Source organism: Geotrypetes seraphini, chromosome 5 (genome assembly GCF_902459505.1).
Source record: "Geotrypetes seraphini chromosome 5, aGeoSer1.1, whole genome shotgun sequence".
Classification (NCBI taxonomy): Eukaryota; Metazoa; Chordata; class Amphibia; order Gymnophiona; family Dermophiidae; genus Geotrypetes; species Geotrypetes seraphini.
The window spans coordinates 151,044,529-151,070,830 of record NC_047088.1 but is presented as its reverse complement, the minus strand read 5'-3'; the positions used below and the strand labels follow the sequence as shown (position 1 = coordinate 151,070,830).

The following is a 26,302-nucleotide window of genomic DNA, read 5'->3' as shown; positions in this document are numbered from 1 at the left end:
TATATGATCAAGAAACTTTTATTTTACTTTTGTGATTATGATAAACATACTGAGGGCCTCAAAATAGTACCTAGCAGGCCGCATGTGGCCCCCGGGCTGTGGTTCCTGTCCACTTACGGAAGTTTGCATTGAATCAATACCTTCCGTTTTTTTCCTCCTTTAAAGATCCTTTTCTTATCTCTCTTGTGCTTCTGCCAGACGAGTGAATGGACTTGAACCATGAGTAGCGAATCCACTTTTACAGCATCACTTCCACAACAATATTGTGCTTTGCATTCATTCAAAGTTATTCTTTGGTGTTTTTCACTAAATACAAACTTGTTTTCATACATTATCACTGACTCTGTTCCAATAAATAAATTGTTCTACCAGTATTTTCCAAGTCTCATTCTCATCTAGGAGAATTGATTCTCCCTACTGCAGACTGTAAGCAAGCATTAGCTGCTTTTTTGCATACAGATCATCTCTACAACTTTTTGTCTCTTTTGACATTGGCAAGTTGTGGCATCCTGCTTTCTGTGGCTGGCTGCTGAGCTGGGCAGAATAACTATGTAGACTATTGGTATTTTTTTGCAGTCATCCTCCATCCTTGAGAGCTGCAAACAGCTCAGGTTGTTAAGATGAGTCATGGATTTGGATTTGATATACTCCCTTTCTATGGTCCAAAAACTGTGGTATACATATTACATTCAGGTATTTTCTTTGTCCTAGTGGGCTCACAATCTTTTTTTTTTTTATAATTCTTTATTGATTTTCAATTCGAATACAAAGTGCTAAAAATTTTACAAACAAGAAATACAATGAACAGCACTTAATCAAATAATAATTCAAAATATATTTCCCCCCCCCTCCCTCCCCCTCTCCCTGAATGTGTGTGAAAATTAAGTAGGACCTGAAGGCTTATACAATTAATCAAATTTAACAAATTCCATTAATGGACCCCATGTTGCTTTAAATATTTTATTATGTCCCAATATTTCTGTATTCATTTTTTCATATCTGTAATATTGACACGAAGATGTGCTAGGGTTTTTAGTGTGCGTTAGGCGAAAATCTACCACCTCCTAAAAAGGAGGCGGTAGTGGCTAGCGCGCTATTGCGCGTGTTAGGCCCTAGCGCACCTTTGTAAAAGGAGCCCAAAGTTTCCCACCAAAAGGAAAAGTTAATCTGGCCCAGTTTTTCCAATTCCTGGTGATCATTTGCTGGGAATCCCTGTCATAATTATAAGAAGTCTGCTTTTATACCTGTCTAATGGATTTTTAACTTTCAGCAATGTCCCACATATGATCAGTATCATATCAATTTGTCCCCATATCAATTTCCAAAAATTGAGTATCAAAGGACAATAAAACAACAAATGATCCAGTGTCCCTACTTCAAGATGACAATGCCAGCACCTATTAGATTCAGAACTGCCCAACTTTTGTAAATGAACAGGGGTCCAAAAAATTCTATGTAACAAGAAGAACCAAATTTTTTTCATAGATGCTGACGTTGTACATCTCATTCTCCCAAGTCCAAATCCGTGACCATTGAGTAGCAGAAATCTTAAGTTTTTGTACCTGAGGCACAGCTATGCAGGCCCCAGCTGAGTATCAGCAGGGATCCACATAACTTTCTAAAGTTGTCACCCCCCCAAAACAATATCATTCCTTCTGATTTCCCAACCCCTCAGCAATGAAGGAAACCCTCTTCCACCCCTTAGGCCTACCTAGGATCTCTGGTGGTCCAGTGGGGTGGGCGATGGGAGCAGAAGTAAAACCCACTTTCTCCTGCCCCTAGTGGCTGCCATAAGAGGTAACAGCAACCTCACCATACTCAGTAATATGGAGCAATAGAGAGGGTTTCGCTCCTGCCCCTACTTCTGTTCTTTTTTTCTTATTTTACCTAACCAACAATATGGATCCACTGATTCAATAAAAGGATATCTCAATTTTGTTTTAAAAAAGCATGTTTAATTTTAGGATCACAAAACATCTGCATATTTTTTGTTTAATTTCAGCATAAGTTTTACAAATAATTTGAACTAGTTTTGCCTCACTTTAATTCTTTTCACCAGTGCCTCTTCCTGTTGCTTCTTCCTTTATTTGTTTCACAGTCAATTTCCATTTGGTTTCCTTATTTTAAAATGCTTCTGTATTACCAGGAGAATTGGTGCCAGAATACCAGATGGTTTTCCAGGCAGAGGTTGGAAACCATCCCACTTTTGAAGATATGCAAGTCCTGGTGTCCAGAGAGAAACAACGACCAAAGTTCCCAGAAGCCTGGAAAGAAAACAGTTTGGTGAGATGATCATTTGAAAGAAGGATTAAGTGCTAACAGAACTTGAAACATCAAATGTACAGGCTATTTTTTTTTTGCATTAGAACATAATTTTATCATAAGCTGCAATACTAGTCTGTTTCTGGTTCACGTAAAGCTATCGCAACACTAATAGATACCACTTTGAATAAAATGCTTGGGGTCGGTGCAGTTTCTCTGCTGTGTCCCTTACTTCCACTATACAGCCTAAGGCCTGATTGACTCAAACGCCTAAGGCCCCTTTAGGCATCTGAATCAATCAGGGCCTTTGGCCCCTCCCCATGCATCATATGATGCACCAGAGAGGAAAAGGCCTTTCATTTAGAAAAGTGGGCCCAAAGCAGGAGCCAGAGAGCGGGCTTCCTGCTTCCAATATTTTAAAAAGGTATGAGGGAGGTTCGGGGGAGGGACGTTCAGGGTGAGGGGGTCCAGTGGCAGGAGGGACTGGGCATCCCTCCTGACATTTTAGGGGGGTTCGGGAGGGAGGCAGTGGCTCTGGGGTGCCTGGTGCAGGGGGGGACATGGTGCAGGGGTGTTCTGCGTAGCAGGAGGGATTGGGCATCCCTCCTGCCATTTTTGGGGGGTTCAGGGAGATGGTGGCTGGGGGCTGCCTGGTGTGGGGGGGGCTTTTTTCTTTTCTTTTCTTTTAAATGGGTCAGATTGTGCGTGTGTAGCGCACACACATCTGTGCCATCAAAAAAAAGAAGCCCTAATAGCAGTGACAGAAGGCTGCTTCCCCTGTCACTTCTGCTAGGGCTCTGCATATGTGTCAGTCGCTCATTGATTGGTTGCATTTGCATGCAAACGATAGCACATCGATCACTGCTGGAGAATTGGTCAGAGAATCGGCCAACAGCAATTGAGTCGGTATCTTTAGTGCATCTAGCCCTTAACCAGTGGTTGATTGATAGAGTTAGGACTATACTTGTATTTGCTAAAAGGTGTTACCACATTACTGTACAATGACACACATTAGCATGAACTAGTAATACATGAATAATTTTATATAATGGAACTTAGTTCTAAATGGGCTGCGAGGACCGGCACAAGATGTAGACATAGAAGGAACGCTGGGAAACAGCGATCACAATATGATATGCTTCAACCTGGAAATAGGGACGAAACGTAGGTCCAGAACGACAGCCATGGCCCTAAACTTGTGAAAAGGAAATTACGAAGGGATGAGATGCATGGTGGGGAAGAAAATTAAGAAGAGAATAAACACTATAAAGATGCTGGAGCAAGCTTGGTCTCTTTTTAAGGATATGGTCACCGAGGCGCAAAATCTATATGTACCACGTATCAACAAGGGATCAAAGAGGAAAAAGGATAAAGAACCGGCGTGGCTCACTGTAGAGGTTAAGGAAGCGATCAAAGACAAAAAAACTTTGTTTAAGGAATGGAAAAGATCAAAAACAGATGAAAACTGGAATAAGCCCAAACAACATCAACGCAGGTTCCATAAGGCGGTAAAAGTAGCAAAAAGAGACTATGAGGAAAAAATAGCCAAGGAGGCAAAAAAACTTCAAGCCGTTCTTTCGATATATTAAAGGGAAACGACCCAAGAAGGAAGCGGTGGGACCGTTGGATGACCATGGAATAAAGGGAGCGCTAAAGGAGGACAAAGCAATTGCCGATAGACTGAACACATTTTTTGCGTCTGTATTTACCAAAGAGGACATACACAGCATACCAGAACCCATCAGGCTATATGCTGGAAGCAAAAATGGGAAACTGACATGGTCTACGGTTAGTCTAGAAGAGGCAGATCGATAGGCTTAAGAGCGATAAATCCCCAGGACCGGATGGCATCCATCCGAGGGTCATCAAGGAATTGAAAGGGACCATAGCTGAACTGCTTCAACTAATAGCCAATCTGTCAATTAAAACAGGAAGGATTCCAGAGGACTGGAAGGTGGCAAATGTTACACCAATCTTTAAAAAAGGTTTGAGGGGAGACCCGGGAAACTACAGACTGGTGAGTCTGACTTCGGTACCAGGAAAGATGGTAGAGGCATTGATAAAGGATCGCATCATTGATCACCTCAACAAACTCGGTATGATGAGGACCAGCCAGCCCGGTTTCTGCAAAGGCAGATCTTGTTTGACAAACTTGCTGCACTTCTTCAAGGGAGTAAACAAGCAGATAGACAAGGGCGACCCAGTCGATATTGTATATCTGGACTTTCAGAAGGTGTACAACAAGGTTCCGCATGAACGACTACTTTGGAAAATTGCGAGCCATGGAATCGAGGGAGAAATACTCACATGGATTAAAAACTGGCTGGAGCATAGGAAACAGAGAGTGGGGGTAAATGGGCAATATTCGGACTGAAAGAGCGTCACCAGTGGGGTGCCGCAGGGTTCGGTGCTTGGACCTGTACTTTTCAACATCTTTATAAATGATCTGGACATAGGTACGACGAGCGAGGTGATTAAATTTGCGGACGACATGAAGTTATTCAGAGTAGTGAAGACGCAGGAGGATTGGGAAGATCTACAACGTGACATAACCAGGCTCGAGGAATGGGCATCGACATGGCAGATGAGGTTCAACATGGATAAGTGTAAAGTGATGCATGTCAGTATCAAAATCTTAAGCACAAGTACAGGATGTCCGGGGCGGTACTTGGACAGACCTCCCAGGAAAGGGACTTGGAAGTTCTGATAGACAAGTCGATGAAGCCGTCTACACCAGTGGTTCCCAACCCTGTCCTGGAGGACCACCAGGCCAGTCGGGTTTTCAGGCTAGCCCTAATGAATATGCATGGAGCAGATTTGCATGCCTCTCACTTCCATTATATGCAAATCTCTCTCATGCATATTCATTAGGGTTATCTTGAAAACCCAACTGGCCTGGTGGTCCTCCAGGACAGGATTGGGAACCACTGGTCTACACAATGTGTGGCGGCGGCGAAAAGGGCGAAAAGAATGCTAGGAATGATAAAGAAGGGGATCACGAATAGATCGGAGAAGGTTATCATGCCTCTGTACCGGGCCATGGTGCGCCCTCACCTGGAGTACTGCATCCAGCACTGGGCGCCGTACATGGTACTACTCGAAAGGGTCCAGAGAAGAGCGACTAAGATGGTTAAGGGGTTGTAGGAGCTGCCATACCGTGAAAGATTAGAGAAACTAGGCCTCTTCTCCCTCAAACAGAGGAGATTGAGAGGGGACATGATCGAAACATTCAAGGTACTGAAGGGAATAGACTTAGTAGATAAGGACAGGTTGTTCACCCTCTCCAAAGTAGGGAGAACGAGAGGGCACTCTCTAAAATTGAAAGGGGATAGATTCAGTACAAACATAAGGAAGTTCTTCTTCACCCAGAAAGTGGTGGAAAACTGAAATGCTCTCCTGGAGGCTGTCATAGGGGAAAACACCCTTTAGGGGTTCAAGACAAAGTTAGACAAGTTCCTACTGAACAAGGACGTACGTTGGTAAGGCAAGTCTCGGTTAGGGCGCTGGTCTTTGACCAAGAGGGCCGCTGCATGAGCGGATTGCTGGGCATTATGGACCACTGGTCTGACCCAGCAGCGGCAACTCTTATGTTCTTAACAATGTATATTAATAGTGTTGGCATATTTTAGCAAATATAACTCTTAGTTTGCCATTTTATAATTTCAGTAAGTTCTTGTAGGTCAAAATTAAATTCTGGCTTTGTCTCATGTGGTTCCTTTGGCATGTGACCTTGACCTTCTGCCTGGTTTAATGGGATAATCATATACCTTTCTGGTTCACAGCTAATGTCTCTTATGCTGTTCAGAGGTTGGATGTATATCTCCCTCAGCAAATGGAAGGAAGGAAAATGTGAGAAAATGTCTTGCTGCGAAATCAATTTAGTTGACAATCTGGAGTCTGTGTTAAGAAGAAAATACCTGACTCTGAAATTCAGGGCCTGGTTTATTTGTTTGGATTTGGTGGCTTGTTTAATTTCCATTTATATATTAAGAATAACAAAAAGGTTTACTTGTATGCATGGATTAATAAATAGATTTCTTATTAATATCTTTAACTTGATATTTATGCTAGTATAAAAGTTTTCAAACATCTGCTTTTTTGGGAGTGTATTTGATGTATATCATATTTTGTCACTTGTTTTTGTCTGGTTATTTGGGGTGCTTTTAAAATTACAGGGCTCAGGAAATTGGGATATTTACATTAATTAACACATCTTCATCTGTTAAGATAAGAAGAGACAGCTAATTTGTTGTTCAAATGCTAAAACTGAAAAACAATTCAGTAGCAATTTATTTTTCAAGCTGTGAACACCACTTTCAAAAATTTGGAATTATTCAATTTAATTTTGGCAGATATGCACAATGGAATAAAACAGTTTTCTGCAAACTGCATGATCAGTTTTTGTATTGTGGAGTGGTTGAAGCTTTTTGGTACTGCATCGGCATCAACATTGAGCTTACAGGGAACTCAGAACCCAATACTCATCCTTCTGTAACTCAGTCATCGGCATCAAAACCGTGTCCAGAGCATTAGACAATGAGCTGCTTACCAAGGCAAGCCTCTACACCACCGTCATCTTTGACTTGAGCATGTGACACATAAGAAAACTAAGAAACAAACATTTTTTTCCCTTCTAGGCATACCACTGCGTCCTCCCAAGCATCAACACACTGAAAATCACTCTCCTTCTATCCAGATGTTGTCTCCTTGTAGGTGTGCCTCGACATCAGTCTCCCACATCCCAACAACCAGTACAGCAGACTGCTTCCATGCTGATGTCTCTTCTGCAGTCATAATCTTCACAGGGTTTAAAGGCTTCCATGCCTGTCTTAACCCAGCCCAAGGATCACATTGAAGGATTGATTGAGAACAAAGTCACAAACTCTTGCTTCATCAAGCGTCGGAGTCGGCACAGACTCTCTAGATGCATATATTCACATCATCAAAAGAGTTATTTCCTGCCTCAAACAATCGCCCTCTATCGCAATGCACAGTTGATGCTCCCCTCAATGCTTACCCCCCAGCTCACCTTACACACAATACTATGAGGAGTCTCTACCACAGACTATAAAACTTCAAAAAAGAAATAAAAACCCTTCTGTTCAAAAAACACATAAAACCAAACTAACTCAATCAGAAATATCCCAAGCATCACCTGCAACTGCTCCATATGTACTTCTAATGTCATGACAATTCAGACATAATTTAAGTTATGTTTGGAATAATGGTTACCTATATGAGGTTCAATAAAAGAAAATTTTCACTGCTTGTTTCTATTCTGACCATTTATTTCGTTTCATGGTTATTACAAAAAAATATTTTTTTACATGGGCCCCGGGTGCCACATACCCTAGGTACGCCACTGCAGCTTGACAACAACTCTAATGCAAGTCTAATCTCACAACCTTCTTTAGACCCATCTAACCCATGTGCCCTTCTGTTTTATCTTCGATTTGCTTATTTTATGCAATGTAATAATCCCACCCTCTTCCCTGTTATGTCTGTTCAATTTTCCTTTTTAAATATTTTAATCATGTATGTCAAATCCCTTTTTAATTTTCTATCATTTTTAAAATTGTATTATGTAAACCGTTTAATAATAATAATAATAAATAATAATTTATTTTCTTATATATTGCCAAACCCATGGTAGTTCGAGGCGGTTTACAACAAGAGGAGCTGGACAGTCAGCGATAAGTTACAAAATAGAATCAATGAATACAAGTACACTGGAAGCAAGTACAAATAAGAGGCACTGGACAGTCAGCGATAAGTTACAATATAGAATCGTTGAATAAAAGTACACTGAAAGCAAGTACAAATAAGAAGAGCTGGACAGTCAGCGACATAGCTATGAATTGGAATACAGAATATGAGAGATAATGAACAACAAATTCTTAGGTGACAAATCGGTTGAACAGTTTCGTTTTTACTAATTTTCGGAAGCCTTGATAGGAAGAGGAAAGCATGATAATGTTACCCAGCCAGTCGTTCAGTTTACCTGCCTGGAAGGCTAGAGTTCTGTCCAGGAATCTTTTGTAACGGCAGGCCTTTATTGTTGGGTGTGTAAATAAGTGGATTTTACGTGAGGGCCGGATTGTACAACCCAGATTGAAGTGGGAGACCAGGTACATAGGGGCCAGTCCAAAGATTGATTTGAAGCAGAGACAAGAGAATTTAAATATTACTCTGGCTTCGAGGGGCAGCCAGTGAAGTTTTAGATAATAGGGGGTAATGTGTTCCCATTTTTTTAAACCGAAAATCAGACGAACTGCCGAATTTTGAATAATTTGGAGTTTTTGAAGGGTTTTCTTGAAGGATCCTAAGTAAATGATGTTGCAATAGTCCAGCATGCTTAGAATAGAAGATTGAACCAGTAGACGGAATGATGCTGCATCAAAGTATTTTTTGATGGTTCTTAGCTTCCATAGTGTTGAGAAGCATTTTCTGGTCAGTAGATCCGTGTGAGCGTCAAAAGTAAAGTGTCGGTCGAGGGTCACTCCTAGAATTGTTATGGATTCAACAATAGGGAAGTCCTGACTGTTCAAGGAAATTTTAGAATCTTTGATTTTATCATTTGGGCTCGCGAGAAAAAACTTTGTTTTGTTTGTGTTGAGTTTCAGTTTGAATTCTGTCGTCCATAATTCGATTTGTTTTAGGTTGAATGCCAGTTGATTCTTTGTCTCAAAGGTTAGGTTTGTGAGGGGAAGAACTATGGTGATGTCATCTGCGTAGATATAGAATTTGGCATTTAAGCTTTGCAGTAGATTTCCCAATGGGGCAAGGTAGATATTAAACAGGGTAGGGGATAGAGGGGAGCCCTGCGGGACTCCGCAAGTATTTGTCCAACTGCAGGATTGTTTGTTGTTTCTGTGGACTTGGTAAGATCGTTTACTCAGGAAACCTTGGAACCAATTTAACACTTTGCCGGAAAGACCGATTGACTCCAAACAGTCGATTAGAATGTCGTGGTCGACTAAGTCGAAGGCACTGCTTAGATCAAGTTATAGAACTAGTGCACTCGAGCCTTGGCTGAATAAATTGTGAAGGAGGTCTAGTAGAGAGGCTATAACTGTTTCAGTGCTGAAACCTGAGCGGAACCCTGACTGATTCTCTTGTAGTATGCTGAAGTTGTCCAAGTGCTTTACTAAGTTCTGGTTAACTAGGCCTTCCATCAGCTTTACAAATAGGGGGATGCTAGCTATAGGTCTATAGTTTGATGGCAGCTTGTTGGATTCTTTTTGATTTTTTATGATCGGAGTGATCAGGATCTGACCTAAATTCCCGGGAAATGTACCGGTCAGTAAAAGGGAGGAAATCCAGTTATATAATTCGGCTTTGAAGGTGACAGGTGCGACTTTCATGATGTTTGGAGGGGAGCTGTCTAGTTTGCAGTAGGAATCGGCATATTTGTATAAAGTTTGCAGAATTGGTCCCAGGTAGGAATGGTGAAATTATTCCAGGACATGTCTACCCTAGGTTCGTCTTTGTATTGTGCCACTGGGTAGTTTAAATGATTGGAAGTGGAGACTGGCAGTTTGGATCTCAAGTTAATGATTTTGTTGTTAAAGTAATCCGCCAGTGTGTCAGCCGAAGGGGGGGAGTCTGAGGTAGTGTGGGAAAAGGCCTGTGTGTCGTAGAGATTGTTAACTAGGTTGAAAAGGTTTCTAGTGTTGATGTTAGGCGAGCCAATTTTTAGGGCGTAAAAGTTTGTGTGTTTGATTAAGATGAGTTTTTTGTACTCTTTTAGCTTTAGTCTCCAGTTCATCCTCCCTTTGCTGTCTCCAGATTTCAGCCATTGTCTTTCCAGTTTTCGTAGTGCCCGTTTCAACGTTCCTAACTCGTTGTCAAACCAGCCTTCTAGATTATTGTTTCTCTTCTTTCTTAATTTGATGGGGGCGATTTTGTTTAGTATCTGAGTGCTCATGTTATTCCAAGAATCTACCGAGAAGGGCTCTAAGTCTGAGTTATAAGTTAAGTCGAAATGCGACCAGACTTAACTTATAACTTAGGAAGGTCAATAGTTTATCAAGACTTAGGGCTCCTTTTGCTAAGCTGTGATGGTGTTTTTAGCGCGCGTTAAACCCGCGCTACGCGGCTAGAACTAACGCCAGCTCAATGCTGGGCAGTTCTGTGTGCGCTAAAACGCTATCGCAGCTTAATAAAAGGAGCCCTTAATAAAACTTGAAAACTTAAAACAAATAAATCACATTTAAACAACCACCTTACTGGAAAGGCTAGATGGCCTTTCTCTGTCTTGTGGAAATTTAAAATCAAGGCTTGCAAATTCCCCCGCTTGTTTAATTTACTTTAATATGATGTCTTATATACTGCTAAATCTCCCAAAGGATTGGAAGTGGTTTACAAAACAATTAAATTGACTTAAGTAATGGTCAAAAATCTAATCAGGTACTTTGAATTTCCCTCTCTGTCCCAATGGGTTCACAATCTATATAGTACCTATGAAATAAATAATTACTTATATTTACCTATATAAAGAGCAGGAAGAGGGAAAAGACAATATAATAAATTCAATACTACAGATGTGTAAAAGGCCCAATGGAAGGAAAAACTTCAATATCAAAGAACCCCAAAGAAAAATCTAAAAATAAAAGCAGGGAGAAAAAAATAGCAAAATTAAACAAGCCCAACAAAAATAAATTAAAAATAAATCATAGTCATTCTCACGACCCTCAATCTGCTTCTAATTCCATATCCTCAATTGAGCCAGGCCAGCCCGGGCCGGTACCACAAAAGCGACTCATCCGCTTCAATTTTCGTGCTCCTGAAAGGCAGAAACCAAATGTTGCAGCTCCGCCAGCCTGCTCTGAGATGGCAGAACGAAGAGAGGTGGACCGTCCTCCCATGGGACTCCAGAAGAAGTCCTGGGCTGGGAGCTGGTTGCAAGCGGAGGCTCTAGACTGAAAGCTGGACGTAAGAGGCATTCTCTATACCTGGGGTGTCCATCCTTTTGGCTTCCCTGGGCCGCATTAGCTTAAAAAATTTTTTTCTGGGACCACACAAACATGCAAACACTGCAGCAAAACAGAGAAGATCGCCCTCAACTGGGGCTGCACAAAATACTTCACGTGGCCGCAGGTTGGACACCCCTGCATACCATTAGGGCTGTAGCAACAGCCATCAGTGCTGGCTCATTTTAGATGGTTTGTTACTTGTTTTCTTTTCCATCCCTAAAGGGCTGCACCTACAAGAGATACGTCGATAGAGCACTATCATTCCAAGCAGGCAAATGGAACAAATATTTAACCAACTTCATCTCAAACGCACTTTCGTACCAAATGTTTAGGACGTCAATAAAAACTTATCTCTTTGACAAATTTCTCTGACCCCACTTCAACCTGATGTACTTCCAAAACACTTCCAGATAAACCTGACTAAAGTTAGCATGCCAGTGTAATTTCGAAAGTTCTCTGTAATGTCGCTATCTGTATACAGTCTCTTCCCTTGTAAATCGCTTAAAACTGTTTGTGGTATGGCGGTATATAAAAATAAAGTTATTATTATTATTATTAATTTGGATATTTCCAACCATTCAGATGAGAACTTGACAGAATACTCAGAAGAATCCTATGGCATGCCTTCTGATCCTTCCCCAACTTCTCAGTGACGCAAGTCTCCACCAGAAAGTTTATCTTTTACTGGCTTTGTAAGGCAGGTGGGGCAAAATTTGTCTATCAAACGAAACAGAGGAAGAGCCTTGCTCTGAACTATTTGTACTTCTTGACTTTGAAGCACAACCAAACAAATGCATTAAGGTTCCTTTGCATAGAGTTGTAAAAGATACCTTATTTGAGAACTGGGAGAATCCCCTGTCAGTTCCGGTAGCCCTTAACAAAGATAGACACAGTGTATAGAAGTCAAAAGTGTCCAAGATTTGACAAAACTCAACTTCAACATCATTTATTAGTTGTGGAATTTGCTCCCCAGTGTTCACACAACCCAAAATCTTATGCATCTGCTCTTCCAGACAGAGAAGCCAAACACTTTTGGTAAATGTATTTTCCAATCATCTGTGCTCATCAACAGAATTATGGACTACCAATTTTACATTCTCCATTTATTTTAAATCCTTACTTAAACAACTGTCAGAGTTTAAGGAATTCCTCTCTCCAGATAAGCTAAAGCAATTATCTAAGAATTTGTTCACTACGAGAAAGTTTATGACTAGAGGATCTTTTGAAAACTTTGATGTTTTTTCCAAAACATCTGCTGTGGCAATTGCATTGTACCATTTGGCTTGGGTTTAGTGCCTGGTCTGGAAACTGCAGTACAAGAATGTCTTTCAAATGTTCTTTGTAAGGGAGATTACATTTGGGAATATAACTGAAGAAGTTGCAGATAAGATAAAAAAATTTGCAGATATTTGACAACTTTATCTAAACCACACACCTCTCAGTCTTCTTCATCATATAGAAGATATTCTGCCTCATCCAGGCATTCCTATTATTATTCACAACAACAACACTACACTCCAAATTTGCCAAAATTCCTACTGTAGAAAAAACACAAAAAGGCAACCTAGTCACATCAAGGTTTGTGTGGGGGACGCTCAAGACGCCAAAAAGGCTCGCAACTAACAAACCAAAATGGGGTGAATATAATATAGGGTGCTCTCAGTGTGAACCCTCAGTGATAGGAGCACAGCTCCGACACTTCACTTCTGGGTCAAGGCGGTAAGCCTCCACCCACACACCATCATTGAGCACCCTGAGTGTGCTGAAATTAAGGGGACCTGAGTCCACTAAATCAAACAAATCAAATAATCAAAGTGTACTACTTGTTTCTTTTGCACAAGCAGAACACAGATAGACCCTCACCCTGATGCATGCGCAAACCTTCTTCTTTGCGGCAGGCAGGAGAGATTCAGGCCAGCAGAGAGCAGGGCTTGCAGAGAGCAGGGCTTCAGTGGCGCTGGAGAGTCGGAAAAATGTTTGCGACTGGTCCCCAGCAGTTGCTTCTTGGGTTGATCGGCCAGCCCAGTCAGTTTCAAAAATTTCTTTGGTGAATTGCGTCCCTGTCTACTTTGCTTGCATTTCCCCTCATTTGCAAGCATGGATTGGAAGTGGATCGCAGGAGAGGTTAGTGAATCGGGCCGGAGGGAAATCTGGTCGCAAAGGGGTCGCAATCCGATCGGTACACGATCGGTTTGTATAGTGAATTTAGCCCATAGATCTCTTCGCTTCCCCTTCCAAAACAACAAACTTCCACATTTCTACTCCAGACTCTATACCCCCCATTGTATTGTGGATTATTGAAAATCGGCGAGCCATTTTCTAAGAGCGGTGTCAGCTTTTGATGACAAAAATCAGTGACTGGTCCAGGGTGCCGGTACAGTAACAGCACTGTTTAAAATCCCATCAGCGGGAGAGAAGCCCATTCTCTCCCATTGCCACACAACTCCCCCCCCCCCCCCCCCCCCGCAGCGGGAGAGATGCACTCACTCCTGCTTCCATGCGAACCTCCCCAGCAGTGGGAGAGATGCCCTTTCTCTCCCGTTGCCAGGATGCACCAGGGAGGGGAAGGCCCAGTTTGAAGAGGTCTATTTTTAGTATGATTGTTAGCTGATATTATACATTAGTCCGTTCATTATGATAAACATTATGCATATTCACATGGCAGGTTATTTTTGTTTGAGCTATTTTATGCCTTGCATATTATTCTTTTTTTTTTTATATGTTATGTTGTTTATTGGTTAGGTTTTATGATTTTAAACTCTTCTTCATGTGTTGTAATTTTTCATTAGTGTCTCCTGAGGAAGGTGTATTTACACGCCGAAACAGGGATCCTTGTTGGGACTACTACTTTGAATAAAAACTGATCATTGGTTGAAAAGACACCTCCCTTGCATTTTTGTTGTACTGTCCTTATCCCAAGGCAAGGCATTCTTCTCTCTTCCTAGGGCAGGGGTGTCCAATGTCGGTCCTCAAGGGCCGCAATCCAGTCGGGTTTTCAGGATTTCCCCAATGAATATGCATGAGATCTGTGTGCATGCACTGCTTTCAATGCATATTCATTGGGGAAATCCTGAAAACCCGACTGGATTGCGGCCCTCGAGGACCGACATTGGACACCCCTGTCCTAGGGGAAGAGAATGGACATTTCTCTCACTGCTGTGGGGGGAGGGGATAGTTCCCTTGGTAGCGAGAGAGAGTATTATACACACAAAATATCTGCCCCATTTTTAAAAAATGAAAAAAAACAAACAGGCAGACTTATTAAAAAAAACAGCTCCCCCCCCCCCCCGACAAACACGCGCACCCCCCCGGCACGCAGCAATCCACAAATGGCAGGAAGGATGCCCACTCCTTCCTGCCACCTGATGCTCCCCCCACCGCACTGAAAAATATGGCAGGAGGGATGCCCACTCCTTCTTGCCATTGTGCCCCTCAGGTCAAGTCATGTCAGGTCTCATCGCCGTACCTTTAAGATGGGAGCAGGAGGGGTGCTCAGTCCTTCCTGCTCCGCTGGCCGCACGTCAGCAATGCGGGCCTTAGGCCCTCGCCCCGGTGCATCATGTGATTCATGGGGAGGGGCCTAAGGCCCTGATTGGTTCATACACCTTGGGCATCTCCCTTGGGAGGGGCCTGAGGCACCTGAGCCAATCAGGGACTTCCTTAGGGAGGAGCCTAAGGAAGTCCCTGATTGGCCATGATGCACCGGGGCAGTGCCTAAGGTTCACATTGCTTTCAGGCGGCTGTCAAAAGAGCAGGAGGGACTGAGCACCTCTCCTGCTCCCAACTTAAAGGTACAGGGAGGGGGACTGTGGCGACAAGACCTGATCGGAGGAGGGAAACCCAACCTGGCCCAAGGGGCCTGACGGCAGGAGGGAGTGGGCAACCCTCCTGCCATATCACTTTGCGCAGGGGTGGGGCCAGTGGCAGGAGGGAATGGGCATCCCTTCTTCCATTTTATTTGGTTCAAGGGGGGAGAGAGGGGCGCTTTGTCGGGGGGGGGCTTTTTTTTTATTATTGGGCAGATATTTTGCATGTGTAATATACGCATCTTCCCAATAAAAAAAAATGAAAAAACCCCGGCAGAAGCCATGATAGCAGTGACAGGAGTCTACTTCTCCTGTCATACTGTCAGGGCTCTGCACCAACTGAGCGATTGAGTCAGTGAGTTTGCATGCAAATGATTTGCACCTTCGTGCTTTGTGTTCAATGAATTTCTTTTACACACACAAATCTTCTAAAATTGTTCCCTTTATAACATGAGGAACTTATTTTCTACCTTACATAAAATAACAAGTCTGTAAAAAAAAAATAAAAAAATGAGAGCAGAGGAAAGACTACAGTTTTCATCCTGGAATTCTCTTGCAGGCTGTGAGATCACTGAAAGAGACAATCGATGACTGTTGGGACCAGGATGCTGAAGCCAGACTGACAGCACAGTGCGCTGAGGAGAGGATGGCTGAACTTATGATGATCTGGGAGAGGAACAAATCAGTCAGTCCAACAGTCAATCCAATGTCTACTGCTATGCAGAATGAGCGGTGAGTACAGGAAAAGACAGACTGGGTTAGTGTGATTGAAGAATCCTAGGTCTTATAGCCTGAGGCTAGAATTGTAATATCAGAGGACTGGTGGTCCATTAAAACAACAAAATAAAGTCTGTGTTGAGCTACTGAGGGAATGCAAAATAAATACAGAAAATAAGAACTAGAGAGAAATGGAGGTCAACCCAGTGGCAGTGCTGTGCATTGTCATGCAGAAGGCACCAGTCTTAATGCCAAGTTGAGTCTTCTGCTCCCAGATTGAATGGGACTGAAAATGCTACAGAGGGAGCATTCATAGCTCTCAAATAAGAAGGTGAGAGATTCATGTGACACCTCACAGCCCCATAGCTTCAAAAGGAGCCCTGGTGCATGGAACCCAATTTGGGATCATCATTTTTGAAGTAACCAACTTGAGTATGTTGGGTGTTGAGGAAAAAAATCCCCAAATAATTGTAAATGAAAGTTCATGGCACCATATCCCAACATTGTTCCAACTGAGCTACAAATACAAAGGAAACTAACAAAAGAATGAGGGATAAATGGAGAGAACATTACATGATTAAGAAGCCTGAAAAGTTTTTGAGCTGTTGAGTTCATTGTTGTTCTCTGTCAGCTGAGAGAAAGAGGTTGAGGAAATTGTTGGGACCTGGCCCTTCAGTTTCTTGAGCAATTGTGATATTCCTGTGCTTTCACCATTCAGAATCATCACAGAATAGGAAAAAAAAAAGAGCATTTTCTTTCTTGTAACCTATAAATAGCTAAGTAGATGTAGAAGAATATCTGTTGTAGCTATATATTTTGGTTCATAGTCAAATGCACGCAAGACAAACTTGTCTTTGCGCTAATTTGTCTACTCCCATTTGTCCGCACGCTTATGTCTTCACGCAGTTATCTTACGCTCTCTTGTCTTGTGCTTATATGTCTTGCGCTCACCTGTCTTGCACGCATTTGACTGGCCACCATATACTTTAGCTAGTTTTTATGTAGCATCTTACCCATATTACTGTAATATAGGGGTCCTTTTATTAAAGTGCACTAACCGATTTAGCGTGCGCTAAAGATTAGTGCGCACTAAATGCTAAGATATCAATTATATTCCTATGGGCATCTTAGCATTTAGCACGCACTAAATTGGTTCTTAATAAAAGAACCCCATGTGCTTTCCAACTGTGGGTCATGGCCCCCAAGTATTATTCATTGTTTTTTGTTTAATTTTTATTCCACCTACCTTTACAATTCTAAATGGATCACAAAATAGCATTCATAATGTTATGTAATGATAAAATGACAAATACAGTAGAATTAATAAAACCACAAATCTATTAAATCAAAATTACATCTGCATGAACAGAAAATCGTCTCACTCAGTATGAAAGCATTTGGGGGGAAATTCTGTAAATGGTATCTAAAGAGATAGGTGCCTACTGCGTGTCAGTCACGCTTAGGCACCTTTTTCAGAATCGTGCCTACCGGGGCCTAACTGAAAACTTAGATGCCTGTAATGTAGGCCAGGGTTTTAAAGGCCTACATTATAAGCACCTAAGTCCTTTAGAGAATTGCGCCTAGAGGTGCCTAAGTCCTTCCTCATTCCTAAACACACCTACCTTGGCATTAGGCACCATGCGATAAGCACTTACCTTTTGTAGAATTGTGCCTAAGAAGATAGGCACCTATCGCCCAATTTTTTTTTTTCAATTATGAGCTTGTTAAAGCTCATAATTGAAGACAATTTACTAATAAAGTTAGACTCCTATTCATTTAGGCACCTAACTTTAAGCACCCCTTATAGAATTTGCCTTTTCATAAATAAATTGACATTATGACCACATCTGTATCACACACACGAAAAAAAGGCAGGGCAATGTGACGGGCCCTTGCTTTAACTCAGTCTGTGTAGACTAAGTGGGAAGCAGGGACTACAACAGTGTCAGCAGTCAACAGTGCAGCCCATGTGTGTAGTGGCTCAGGGTGAGGAGGCAGGGACAGGCCAGGGAGCAGAGGCGTGGTGGGGAGGATTGGAAGCCCGGTGCTTGCACTGAGGTAGGGCATGGGGTTGCACAAATTTTTAAACTGCTAAAATGGAGTGTCATTTGTATGTTTATTAAAATTTGATAACCCGCCGAAGCTTACAACAGTTCTCAGCAGCAAACAATTAAAATCAAATACATGAAAAAGGAAAAGAAGGCCATAAAATACAGGAAAGATCTAATCAAGTGCACAAGAAAAAAGAGTAGTAGACTGAGGAAGAGAAAACGAATTGTGACCTATGTCACTGGTCTGTTTCTATTTTTAAAACCTAACTGGAAAAGTAAAAATGGACACTGAAGATCTGAAAAGTATTAAACAACAAGCCACAAAATCAGTTTCCTCTCAGCTACTCTTCAGTGGCTTGTTATGGCTAAGTTACTGACTGAATGCTGCCAGTATGTACTTTTTCTAGTGAGTAGGATGTATTCCATTATGAATATTTAAACTACTGTAGATAAAACTTGTCTTGATATGTTACACAATAAACAAGTGTGAAGTATATATGCTGTTTCCATATATAACTATGAAATTTGACCAAAGTATATCCTTTAAATGTCTTTTTTTTTTTTTTTGATGCACAGATACTTGTTTTGTAATTTCAAAAGCACACCTTCTTTTTCCACATGAAGGATGGAATGTTACAGTACTACTTGTCAGCTTGAAATTTTGCATGATGGCGAGTGCCAAGAGAAAGCTCCAGAAGGAGCAACAGATTGGATATCCAAAACACAGTTTCTTTATTGCATTGATATGTTTGTGTTTTCAACTCACAAATGGGTACTTCTGCATATGTCACAAAGTGAATATTAACTGTTATAGTAGAATAGGTCTCATTCTCTTCAAATATGAATCCTAAATTCATTAGGAATCGGTGAAAAGCCATTTATTTTTTGTTCCTGTATGAATTTACTTGATAACAAAAATCATCTTCAATTCCTGATAATTTGGCATGGGTGTTTGCTTTGAAAGGAAAGGAAATAAAGCATGTTACAGAACAAGAAGTTTGGAAAAGTGTACTCCATGAAATACACAAAGATCCTCATTCTTTAAATGACACCTAACTCGGTAGGCACTTAGGAAAACGGCATCTACCGTATATCATTCAAAGTTATGCACTGTTTGTAGAATTGTGCCCAGTGGCACCTAACTTGAAATAGGTACCAGTAGGCATCAAAACAGGCACCAGTATATTAGGCCAGAGATTTCTTTGCCTAAAATACTGGCACCTAACTCAATCCACGCCCAAACTCCATCCGTAACCACTTCTACTTGTCAGGTAGGTGCTTCGGTGTAGACACCTACATCACTCCTGTCAAGATAGGCACCTACCAGAATATTACATTTTTATATTGGTTTTTAATGGTGCTGTTCAATTAACAGTGGAAACCGAATTAGGTGCCCATGTATTTTATAGAATTGGGCTCAAAATTTCCAAAAGCATTCTGTACCCCCAGCACTTAGGCACCAGGGCCAAAATGCATTCCCACCTCTTCCGCTTCCCTTCCTCCCAATAATTTTTTAGAGGTATAGGTGGCAGAAAGGAACACATAGTTAAGGTCCGGTTTTCCCTGGACATGTCCTCTTTTTGAGGATTCTGTCAGGAGTCTGGGTGGCTTTTAAATTTTAGAACTTTTGTCTGGAGAAACTGAACATCTAGTAACCTTACACTTGTGCACGTATCTGGAGTTCTCCTCGCCCCCCCCTCACGCACACCTATCCGGTGTCTTCCTCCCTCTCCCTCTCCCCCATTCCCACACACCTATCTGGAATCCTCCTCCCCCCCTCCGTATACCTATCCGAAGTCCTCCTCCCTCTCCCACCTCCACCCTATGTACCTAGACCAGGGGTCTGCAACCTTTAAGACATAAAGAGCCACTTGGACCCGTTTTCGAAAAGAAAAAAAAACTTGGAGCCGCAAAACCATTATAAAACAAATCTAACACTGCATATATTGTTTCTTATCTTAATGCTATATACAGGATCACTAAAATTGAAAATAAAATCATTTTTTCCTACCTTTGCTATTTGGTGATTTTCATGAGTCTCTGGTTGCACTTTCTTCTTCTGACTGTGCATCCAATCTTTCTTCCTTTCTTTCAGCCTCCTGTATGTTTCCTCTCCTCCAGACCTCATTCTCTCCCCCAACTTTTTTCTTTCTGTCTCCCTGTTCCCCCTTCTTTCTGTCTCCGTGCCGTCCCCCAAGCCACTCGGTTTGCTGCCACCGCAATCGGGGAACAGCCCCCAAGCCACCGCCGTCCCAAGCTTCCCTGCAGAAGTGTTGCGCTGACCAGCATTCCGCTCCCTGACGTCAATTCTGACGTAGGAGAGGAAGTTCCGGGCCAACAAGGCATTTCTCCTCATTCCATCCAGCCTGAGCCCCATCTCTCCTTGATCCAGCATTTCCCTTCTGTGTCTGTCAGAATTACCATTCCACCTATTTTCCAGCATCACCCTTCTTTGTGTCCATCTCACCTATATCCCTATCTCACCACTTTTTCAGAATCTTCATTTGTCTCTGTCCTTATCTTTACGCCATGTTCACCATTTGCCCCTTTCAATGTCTTTATCTCCCCCCACACACTTTTTCAGCATTACTTCTATGTCTCTATTTCACCTCCTCTTCATGTCCCCTCTGTATCTCTATCCTTATTCAGTAGGTCCTGCTTACCCTTTCTCTTCTTTGTGTCACTATCTCCATTTTCAGCTTTCCCCCCTTTTCCTTTGTTACTGCACCCGGTAGCCAGAACCTTTCCACCCTCCCTCCACTCAGGCCCAGCATGAAATATTTCCTTTTGTTTCCCTCCCCTCTCTCTTTCTCTCTCTCTTCCCCTCCCTCACCCACAAGTACTGCATCTGGCCCTCTCCCTTCTACCTGCACCCTGGCAACACCCCCCTGCTCCGCGGCTCTCTTCAGCAACTCGTCAGCAGCAGTGATCAAGACAAGCTGCCGACAATCGAGGCCTTCCCTCTACGAGTCCCGCCTTTGTGGAAAAAGGAAGTTGAAACAAGCGGGACTCGCAGAGGGTAGGCCCCGACGTCCAGAAGCTTGTGTCGATCGCTGCTGCTGAGTTGCCCAAGAGAGCCGCGGAGCAGGGGATGTGGCCGGAAGCAGGTAGAAGGGAGAGGGAGATAGGAAGGCTGTAGATCTCCGGAGCATGACACCGACCCCGGCCAGGATGATTTCTTTTTCAGGCACCTTACAACTCCAGCGTCGCGGCGGGAAATAGCCATGCTGAGCAGTGAGCTCAGCACTACACAGATGAAAGCCTTGCTTGCTGATTGGTCCGGCGGGGCGGGGCCGCCGGACCAATCAGCAAGCAAGGCTTTCATCTGTGTAGTGCTGAGCTCACTGCTCAGCATGGCTATTTCCCGCCGCGACGCCGGACTTAAGCTGCATGCCTGCGTGACACACTACCGGAGCCGCAGCAAAGGTGGAAAAGAGCCGCATGCGGCTCTGGAGCCGCAGGTTGCCGACCCCCGACCTAGACAGAGTTCTCCCCCCCCCTCTGCACACCTATCTGGAGTCTTCTCTATCCCCCCTCCAAATGGGATCCTGTGCTTGCTCACCCGGCGCTGCTGTAATTCTTCTTGCCATCAGCAGCATGAGTGAACTAAATATACTGCCTTAGACTTGGGGAGGGAAAGACAGAGAGATGCCAGACCACAAAAGGGGGGAGAAGGGAAAGGAAGGAGGGGAGAGAGATGCCAGACTGTAGGAAGGAGAGGAGAAAGATCCCAGACCATAGGAGGGGGAAAGACAGATGTCAGACCACAGGAGCGGGAAAGAGAAGGAGGAGATGGTACACGGGGATGGAAGGGTAGGGAAAGAGAAGGGGAGAGCAAGGGAGGAGATGGTGCATAGGGATGGGAGGAATGGGGAAGGTAAGAAAATGGAAGACATGCTGTTTATGGATAGATGGGAATAGGGGAGAAGAAAGAGGGAGAAGATGGTACACATGGATACATGGGAAGGGAAGACATGGAAAAGTAGATTTGAGGAGGAAGCAGAAAAATGGAAGAAAACTGAATGTTAAAAGTTAATACAAAAGATGGATATAGACTTATTCCAAAACCAACCAAATGCAGAGACAAATAGAAACAACTTCACTTCAATATCAACTCCACATAAATGAAGTATCACAAATGCTTTATTGCATAAGCTTTATATCAAGTAATGAATACTTCATGTAGTCATAGAATGCCAATTCACAGGGCACCATGCAGTAAAAAGATTTTCTTTTACCAGTGGTACAAATGGTGATCTAATCGTAGCATATAAATGACAGACAAACAGTATTTTTTAAAGATCTTCATAAATGTATGCTTCAACAAATAACCAATTACAAAGCCACTTAGCTTAGTGAAATAACAGCAGGAATAGACCCTGGCTTTGACATGAGCCTTGTTTCTCGGATGCTACCTCAGAAAGCCGAGAAACAGCATAATTTCCACCCAGGAGGTTTGATGCCCCAATCACAGAGGAGAGGGACTAGAGATGGTTTATCTCCTTTAGAAAATGTAAACTTCCATGGGCTGAGAGAAGGGAAGGAAGAGGGGTGAGAAAAGAGTATGTTGAGAAGCCCTGGATAGAAACCCTACCCATCCCAGTGGAGAAAGGTTTCATTGAAGTTATGCTGTTTCTCAGCTTTCTGAGGTTGCACTGGGAAGGGGAAGGCCGCCATTTTGAAGCGGCAGGCTTGCCAGCAGAAGGTAGTGAGCATCCCACATGCTCATTGTCCAGTAAAGGTATGGGAGGAGTCTTGGGGGGATTTGGAGAATGTCTTTCAGGCAGGAGAGAGTGGTCATCCCTCCTGCTGATTTTGAGTGTGTGGGGGTTATCGGGGAGGGGTTGTTCAGGCAAGAGGAAGTGAGCATCCCTCCTGCCAATTTCAGGTGTGTGGGGCGGGGATTGTTCAGGCAGGAGGGAGTAGGCATTCCTCTTGCTGATTTTGAGTGTGGGTGGGGTGTTTGGGGGTGTCCTCAGGCATGAGGGAGTGGGCATCCCTCCTGCTGGTTGGGGGAAGTCTTCTGCCTGCCACTGCTGCTTTCCCTGTTGACTGAGCTGATCACAGGGGAATCCCCAATCAGCTGAGCCAGCAGGACTTCCTGAAACTGCCAGCCTCAGGGCTGGTTCAGCTGTTTGGGGCTTCCCCTGCTGACTCAGCTGATGAGTCAATAATGGATGCCCCAAACAGCTGAGCACAGGGGAAGCCCTAAAGCTGGTTCAGCTGATCGGGGATTCCTCTGCCACATCAGCTCAGCCAGCAATAAGAGCAGTAGCAGCGGGCAGAAGAAATCTTTTTAAATTTTGACAGAAGGTATGAGGGGAAGGAGCTGTGCCTAGCAATTGCTTTTCTGAGCAAGTGGTAGACACAGTTATTCCCTCTTTTACCGTAATCAGGTGTGATTCTCTAACCAGTGTGTCACAAGCATGATTCACTAACCAGCACTGTCGCATGATTGACATGTAATTGGCAGCTGCCGTCATGGGCGCTGGTTAGAGAATCCAGGGATATGTTCATATATACTGTTCACTAAAATACTTTTTTGATAGTTTGGCTAATAAAAAGACCTTTGTGTTGAGGCAGTTTCTCTTTTGCAAATTATATTGGAAATAAAATGAGGCAGCTTACATATAATGTATTCTCAATCTAATATTCTTTTTTTATTATTTCATTTAAGCAACTTGTCGCACAATCGACGTGTTCCAAAGATTGGGCCCTATCCGGATTATTCTTCATCTTCTTACATTGAAGACTCCATCCATCATACTGATAGTATTGTGAAAAATATATCTTCTGAGTACTCAACATCTAGCATACCCCTGACTACAGGGGAAAAAAATCGAAACTCCATTAACTATGAGCGACAACAGGCCCAGGCTCGCATTCCGAGCCCAGAGACTAGTGTCACTAGTTTATCTACTAATACCACTACCACCAACACAGCAGGTCTTACCCCTAGCACTGGCATGACAACCATATCTGAAATGCACTGTTCAGATGAATCAAATCTCCAGGCTACAAATATGCTACAGCCTACGGGGCCAACTCCTGTTTATCTACAATTAACAGAGGAAGATCTAGAAACTAATAAGCTGGACCCAAAGGAAGTAGATAAGAACTTAAAAGAAAGCTCTGATGAGAACCTGATGGAGCATTCTCTCAAACAATTCAGTGGACCTGACCCACTCAGCAATACCAGCTCTAACTTGCTTTACCCATTGATAAAGCTTGCAGTGGAAGGGTCTGGCCAGCAGGATTTCACTCAAACTGGAACTGGGCAAACCTGTTTTATTCCGGATATCCCAACTGCTCAGGCTTATCCGCTCCCCAAGCAACAGAATCTTCCTAAAAGGCCAACTAGTCTGCCCCTAAACACCAAAAACTCAGTAAAGGAGTCGAGGTTAAAATTTGGCGGCAAACACAAATCAAATTTAAAACAAGTAGAGACTGGAGTAGCCAAGATGAACACAATCAATGCTGCAGAACCTCATGTAGTGACAGTTGCCATGAATGGAGTAGCAGGGAGGAGTCACACTGTGAACTCACATGCCACAACTTCACAGTATGCCAATACAGTAGTAACTGGGCAGCCTGCCAATTCAGTGTCTCATAGGACCCAAGATATGCTGCAAAACCAGTTTAGTGGAGAGGATAGTCGACTAAATATTAACTCAAGCCCTGATGAGCATGAGCCATTACTGAGACGCGAGCAGCAAGCTGTCCATGATGAGGTGGTTTTGGATCATTTAGTAGACAGAAGAGAACGTCCAATGGATAACGGACGAATAAATTCCAATAACAACAACAGTAATCAGTGTCCATTTCAAGAGTCCAGTACTGTTGCTCTTGGTGCACAGACTATGCCACCAGATTCTAGGCAGTGTTATACCAGAAGAGCCCAAAGACCAAATTCATTGGATCTATCATCCACCAATATTTTGGATAGCAACAGTATGCAGAGTAAGTATAAAACCTTTGCAGTTATTTAAATATTAGGCATTAATAAAAGTAAGATGTATAAATTTGAGCACATGATGCTTTTCTACTTCAGTTAAGTTACAAAAGGGCTAATAGAAAGATTAATATATAGATGAAGGGAAATCAGTATATTAGTTATTACCTTTGGACTTTAGAGAACAGGGTATTCTTTGTTCAGAACTGAAATATTAGGAAGGTATGTATTGTCTTTTCTGCCCTGTATTGGGGAAGCTGAGTACATTTTAAAAACTGTAAAATGAAATGTCTATTATTGGCAAGAGGACAGATATTGCAAGATGATTCAAGAAATGTAGCTTGGAACTCTGCAGCAAAAAGTTTTGCATTTTTTTGTGTTTTTTTCCTTTTAAACTAGAGTTGTACATTAATCACAGCTAATGCTGCAATTAGCATGTAAATTATTAATCACAATTAATAATTAATCGTATGCAGCCACTTTCCAACTTTCTTTTTCATATGCACTCTCAGTCTGGCCTCTCTCCCAATCTGACACGACATGGCTTCTCTTCTCCCCTCCCATCCGCAGCTCCCAGCTGGTCTATCTTTAAATCAGTTTTCCGTCAGGCCAGCAGCAGCCATATGGAAAGACTGCCTGTAGCCTGCACCGGGCATTTTCCTCTGACCCAGCCCACCCCTTTTGATGCAGCTTCCTGTTTTCAGAAGAGGCGGGGTGGGCCAGATCAGAGGGAAAGACCTGGTGCATGCCACAGGAAGCCTTTCTGTAGTGTTGCCACTGTGATTTTAAAGTAGGCCAGCTGGGGGCTGTAGGGGGGAGGGGAGGGAATTGCATCTACATTGGGTCTGGGAGGGAGAGCAGCCGCTTTCGATCTGTGAGGTGAGGGGAAAGCAGCCACATTGGGGCAATGGGTCGAAATGCCCGGACTGTGTGGAAGAGAAGGAGGGAATTAACAGAATTGATGCAGGGCCAAGAAAGGGAGGGGAGGGAAGGAAATAGGAAGAGATGCCCTTGGGAAGGGAAGAAAGAAAGATGCCCCTGAGGGAGGGAGTTGGTTGGACCTGGGGAGTAGGTGGGAAGAGGAAGAGAAAGAGTGGATCTGAGGGCTGGATGAGGGGGAAAGGGAGAAAAGAAAGAGAGTTGGATCTTGGGATCTGAGGGCTGTAGAGCTAGGGGAGAGAAGAAGTAGGGTTACCAGATGTCCTGATTTACCCAGACATGCCCTTTTTTTAGAAAACTATCTAGGCATCTGGATAGGTTTACAGAACCCGGCACTTTGTCCAGGTTTTAAAAAGCGAGCTCAGGGCTGCATCAGGAGGGCATCTGTGCATGCATAGATGCAATGTGGTGACATCACATGCATGCACAAATGCATATAACATCATCACATCACACCTGCGCATGCTCAGACACCCTCTTGATGCAGTCCTGAGCTCAAGAAGAGGTTCAGGGGGGTTGGGGCGAAATGGGGTGTGACTTGGATGGAACAGGGCAGGACTGGGTGGAACTGGACGGACCTGGGGGCAGAGCCACATGTCC

At 43.1% G+C, this 26,302-nt stretch overlaps 1 protein-coding gene across 2 annotated transcripts in view; it reads left to right on the top strand.

Annotated features, from left to right (window-relative positions):
- Positions 1-26,302, top strand: part of BMPR2 (bone morphogenetic protein receptor type 2) — a 325,794-nt gene that overhangs the window by 284,108 nt on the left and 15,384 nt on the right. For both annotated transcript variants that reach the window (XM_033945719.1, XM_033945717.1), the window contains 3 exons: positions 2,147-2,283; positions 15,603-15,775; positions 23,489-24,771. In XM_033945719.1, the coding sequence (XP_033801610.1) occupies positions 2,147-2,283; positions 15,603-15,775; positions 23,489-24,771 (1,593 nt within the window). The remainder of the gene's footprint in view (positions 1-2,146; positions 2,284-15,602; positions 15,776-23,488; positions 24,772-26,302) is intronic.